Genomic DNA, 6,000 nt, shown 5'->3' on the forward strand with positions numbered 1-6,000 from the left:
GTGGTGAAGGACTTGTACCTAGAATATATAAAGAACTCTTACAACTAATAATAAAAAGACAATCCGACTTAAAAATGGGCAAAGGATCTGAATAGACATTACTTTAAAGATGACAAACAAATAGTCAATAAGCACATGAGAAGATGCTCAACATCATTAATCATCAGAGAAATGCAAATCAAAACCACACCGAGATAGCATTTCACACCACTAGGATGATTATTATAAAAAAAGACAGATAAAACAAGTGTTGGTGAGGATATGGAGAAATCAAAACCCTCATACACTGCTGGTAAAAGTGTAAAATGTGCAAGCACTTGGGAAAACAGTCTGGCAGTTCCAAAAGTTAAACATAGAGTTACCATTTGATCCAGTGATCTAATTCCTATGTATATATCCAAGAGAAATGAATATATGTCCACACAAAAACTTGTATACAAATATTCATAGCAGCATTATTCATAATAGCCAAAAAGTGAAAACAACCTAAATGTCCCTCAGTGTATGAATGAATACGTGAAACGTATATCCAGCCATATAATGGATTATTATTTGGTCATAAAAAGGAATAAAGTACTAATGAAGTTCTAATACATTCTACAACATGGATAAACCTTGAACACATTATGCTAAGGGAAAGCAGTGCAGGATTCAGACAATAAATAAATTATATAATGTTAGAGATAAGACCTATGATGAAAAATAAAGCAGGGTAAGAAGTAGACTTGGGGCTGCTATTTGAGATATGAGAGTCAGTAAAGGTCTGACTGAGGAAGAAAAATATGAGCAGAAGCCTGAATGAGACAATCTAGACATTACTTGGATCAGTTATTCAACTTCACAGATTGGGAAAACACATTTTCAGACATTGCTGACTTCACCAAATGGGCCCTTCACTAAAGTGATGATTAACTGACCCTTTTCATGTATTTTATCTTGATTACTTGACCATGTGTAATTGGTCCCATGACTAGGCAGGGTAGAATTCAGACTACATATAATTTCTCTACTGATCATTAACTAACCCTTGGTTTAGTTATTAACCAAAGGTCTGCTCTTTCTCTTGTTCATGTGACCTTGTTTACATTTCTCCTTGAGTCTCAGCTGGATTTTATCTCCCCATAATGTTAAATAGTATCTCAAATATGATGGTTCACCCAAGCAGCTAAAAGCAGGATGCAGTGAAAGCCTTAATTTCCCTTCTTCTATCTCCAGAGTCAGGATTGAGGGGGAGATACCAAAGAAAAATTAAATCTACTATCTTCAGCCAAACATGACAAAGGACCATCTTCACGTTTAATAAAAAAATATTCTCGTAAGAACGAGACGAGTAGAGAAGAAAAATAGTGATAAAATCTCAAGAAATGTGCCCAGATAGCAATCCCATGAGGCTATGAAATGATCTTGGTGGAGAACTGGAGAGTGGAAGGGAAAAACCAAAGTTTTTAGATTTTGGGAACTTTCTCAAATGGTTGTCCTGTCTCCTCTTCACTTCCTTCCACAATTCTATTGCTCCTGACCAAGTCAATGGCATGACAACATATCACGCATCAGGAAAAGAAAAATATCTTCCAAAATTCAGGCAACCTATTATAAATACTAACTGAAGAATTAAATACATATGTGTTGCTAAGAGAGGTTATTGAAAAATAAGAGTGGAGAACAAGAAATCCCTTTTTGAACTTAGGTGTATAAGCAAAAGCTTGAAAGTTTGGCTACTATATCCATTGTTTGCAGGGTCAGGCCTGTATATTCAAAGCAATTTTTCGAAGATTCATTAAATGTGCGAAGAAAGAAGACAAAGCTCTCTAGAACCTTTTTTATCCTCAAAAATTACTAAATAGAACTAGGAAGCACAAGGCAAGATGTCAGCTACATAGTAGTTTTTACAGCCTATCACAGATTCTGGGTGAGTAAAAAGCTAAGGTGAGATTTGTATCATCAGGAAAGAAAGCAAACAGGGCAGCCTATTTCTCCCCATTGTATACAAATATACAAATGCAGTTTAAAGAGAACCTCTGGAAAAGAAATAAGATGCAATTATAACTTGCCTGGAAAATCAGATTTTCTTCACTTTTATTTCTCATACCTGAGAGATGTGACTAAAATACTGCAAAGCTGTATCCACAGGGCTTTTGAAGTACATCTTCTCCTGAGGTTTCAGCTATGAAGAGAGTAAGACACATCCACAATGGAATGAAATAAAATACAGGTAAATATGGTTAAAGACATAGTACCCTTTCTAAAGCACCAGGTATTATTTCACTGTGCTAAGAGGGCGATCACTATTGCACTAGGAGATGTAGACTACATATCCTAATCCTTCTTACCTCGTGCTTCTGTGACAGTAGTCACAGATCCACAAGTAATTCTTTTATCTCTAGTTTACCTCCTTTTTTTTTCAATTGCTATCTACACGTTTTGTTTGTTCCTTTTTTCTTTCTTTTTAAAAAAAAAAAAAATTTCAAAGAAAAAAAAAAAAAAAAAAAAAAAATTTCAGTTTTTTTTTTTTGGCCGTGCCACGTGGCTTGCGGGATCTTAGTTCCCTGACCAGGGATTGAACCCAGGCCCCCATGGTGAAAGCCCCAAGTCCTAACCACTGGACCGCCAGGGAATTCCCCCCAAATTTCAGTTCTTAGCCACTGTATTCTTTGTATAGTTCCTACACACCAGGAATGGGATAAGATTGTTTGTGACGGGGAGGAAAAACTTACGTTATCAGAAAGAGCCAGATACTTGCAGGCAGTTCCACAAACAGCACATTTTTCTAGCGGGGAAAGGGGAAAAAAATGTTTGGTTCTCATGGGCATGAGGTAAGATTTTCCTAAAGTACATGATAACAGTCAAGTAGGCTAGCTAATGAAAAGAGAGTTCTTACTGAATTCAAAATGTCATTGTGCTATAAAAGGACATCGACTTGAGCTCCATTCTCGAAATCAGTGTTTCCAAACTTGTATGTTGATGAGAAGTAACACTTTCACACTGTACCTCTACCCATCTCCCTTTCTATAAATTCCCAGTTTTCTTCTGCAGGTGAGGGACAGTAGCCTCCCAGCAGGAGTACAGGAGTATACATTTACTAGAGTCTGGGAAGAGTACCAATGATCGCAACTTTAAGTTATTATTTTTTTATTCTCTCTACCTGACAGTAGGCACACATTAGGCACCATAAGAAACTCTTCAATTATTCCTGCCTTGTTCTCACTTTGCTAATATTCCTGGATATTGTTTTGAAGCTCTCCTACTCTCATTCTCTAATTAATCCAATCTGAAAGATGTGGAAATTAAAATTCCTAATCTTCCTTTGAAGTTAAAATTTTAGTAGCAGTGCTGGTTATTGATTAAGATAAATGCCGTGTCTGGAGAAAACATCACATGACATATGCTTCACCCAGACAAACCGCTCCAAAGTGAGCTGCTGTTACCATAGTAATAGCTTTGTTACATTAGATAACTTAAAAGGGTCATGAGATTCACATAGAGAAAAAGCTTCTCCAGAGGCTACCTAACCTGACTCTTCTTTCCTTAGGGATGAAGTTTTTCCCCGTCTTCCTTCCATATTATTGCCAGAGGGAGCTAGCAAGTGCAAATCATTCTTCTATTTAAGAAAAAGACAAAACAAACTTCCACAGCTCTCCATCACCTGCAGGATAAAGTTCAGGTTCTTTAGCCTGGTATATAGAGCCTTCCATCATATGGCCACTACCTACCTCTCTAGCCTCATCTCTCACCATTTCTTACTTTATCCTTTTATGCTCTACCAATCCCAACCACGTGTACTTCCCTGTACTAAGTTTAATAATGTTGTATTCCTTTACACATGCTGTTCTCTTAAACCAGAATGATCTTCCCTGCCTAATTCACTTGGCAGACTCCAGTTTATTACTCAAAACTCTATTGAAGCAACACCTCTTCTATGAAATTTTCCCTGATCAAAACATCTTAAGTCCCTCTTCTGGACCTACTACCCAGAATACATACCTACAGAATAGAATACGTACCTTGTAAGTATTTTAGCATTAAGAAAAAAAGACACACCTTAAATTTGTCTCTTCTAAGACTTAACAGCTGCAAGAACTTGGTCAAATCACCTATTTGACCAGCTCCTCATTTGTAAAATGGATCTACTAATAATTACCTCCTGGCATTGTGGTGAGGATATATAAAATTGGTACACGTGAAAATACTTTTTAAACCACAAAGGTATCACCCACCACTATCACCATCGTCAACATTTCTAATTAAATTGATTTCATAGATTATACTACTTCCCATTAGAAATGGCTCTTGTTATCAACCACTTTCCCAATTTCTATTCATTATTTTTATTTTTTCTCTTTTCTCTAATCAGTCTGATAACCTTGTGGCTTTCCCTGCCACAGGCTTCAGAACACTGACAAGCACCTTTTGATGTTCAAGTAATAGACAGTCCATTTGCTAAATCATGCCTTTTAATGGATTCCTCCGATTTTCATAATCAACAGTTTCCTATTATACCCACACCACCTTCGGCCTACTAAGTGATTTTTATTCCAAGTTACACAGAGAAATGGCTAATCATTACTTATAGGTTAAAAACATTTTTGCCTGAATCTGAAAACAGTTAAATCACTCACCCAGAGTCACACACTTTTTACAGAAAATATGGCCACAGCTGGTGACAAAGAAATGGGCCCCATCTTTTCGGAAACACCAGTTGCAGTGAAACCAATCCATTCTGCAGCAGAGAAAGAGAATAACCTGGGGCATAACATAATTATAGCTGTTCCAAAATCTACTTAACAATGTTTGCTTAGTTTCTGCTAACTTATTGGGATGTGGGCATATTATTGTGGGTATTCCAATTGGATGTGAGGAAGTACATATACCTCTGAGGTGAAAAAAGCAGACTGCAGACTATGCTATGCCATTTTCTAAAGAGAAAAAGTATACATATTTAGAAGAGTAATAGGACAATGATGATTTTGTTTTTGAATGGTGAGATCATGTGTATGTGTGTGTGTGTGTTGCCTTTACACTTTTTTTGCTTTCTAAATTTTCTGGATTAATTCAGGTACTAATTTGTAATTAGAAAAAACAATCTTAAAAAAAAATCTATTTCTTTCCTAATAGTTTCCTGTGATACAGCAAGATGGAGCAAGGAGGAGGTAGTGGACCAAATATACAAGATCACATATTAGCCACTTGGGACACATTTTATCTAATGGAAACATTGTTTGTGAATGATGTCTCAGCTTTTCACATTTCCTTCTACTCCACAGAACCTCAGAATCATAGATCTGGAAGGGATCTTGAAAATCATTTAACATTTTTTCCAATCCCATCATTTTTCAAAAGATGTATCTGATATTCACTGAAATGTAAGATTTTAAATGAAGAAACTGACATAAAAAATACAGAGCTGATATATAGAGCTGTAATTAGTTCATACATTTAATGGATTTACGCTTAATTTCATGAATATACTACAAGAATGTAATATATATTAGTTTAATTTCATTTAAAATTAAATTGAGGGAAAAAATCAAAACAGAAGGTAAAATTTTTCCCCACTGAAGTCTTTTTTTTTTTTTTTGAAGTCTTTTCTTTAAAAAAATTTTAAAGTAGTTTATAGAGACATTTGCTCAAAGAATATTGGCTGGTTTGTGCCACACTGTAATATTTTTGTCACATAAGGGCAAGATTCACGATAAAAACGTACTGAATAAACGTTTCAATGCAAAGACATTACATAGAGGCATGAGCTTCAGATACCTATTTGTTGCTCACAGATACACTAACTTCTACCAGAAAGTGCGTCTAAAGAACTACTGAAAAGGTCACAGTTATATATGCCCTGGTTTGTTTAGGGGAAGCGAGAACAATTTTAATCAAATGCGTCGACCAAATGAACCCTTTAAAAGAAGGGCCGTTAACAGGATTTGTGAGGGCAAGACTCGTCTGATTTTTAGGGGTGATGGAGATTTAGCAGAGTCTCAGATTTACCAGTAGCTCTTTTTT

At 35.9% G+C, this 6,000-nt stretch overlaps 1 protein-coding gene across 1 annotated transcript in view; it reads right to left on the minus strand.

The window, feature by feature from the left end:
* RNF212B (ring finger protein 212B) overlaps positions 1–4,717 on the minus strand; it is a 20,672-nt gene extending 15,955 nt beyond the window's left edge. The window contains exons 1-3 of the mRNA XM_068547636.1: positions 4,617–4,717; positions 2,715–2,767; positions 2,090–2,164 (exon numbers count right to left, since the gene is read on the minus strand). Coding sequence (XP_068403737.1) covers positions 2,090–2,164; positions 2,715–2,767; positions 4,617–4,716 — 228 coding nt within the window. The 5' untranslated portion in view covers position 4,717. The remainder of the gene's footprint in view (positions 1–2,089; positions 2,165–2,714; positions 2,768–4,616) is intronic.
* Positions 4,718–6,000: the final 1,283 nt, after the last annotated feature.

Source organism: Eschrichtius robustus, chromosome 1 (genome assembly GCF_028021215.1).
Source record: "Eschrichtius robustus isolate mEscRob2 chromosome 1, mEscRob2.pri, whole genome shotgun sequence".
Taxonomy (NCBI): domain Eukaryota; kingdom Metazoa; phylum Chordata; class Mammalia; order Artiodactyla; family Eschrichtiidae; genus Eschrichtius; species Eschrichtius robustus.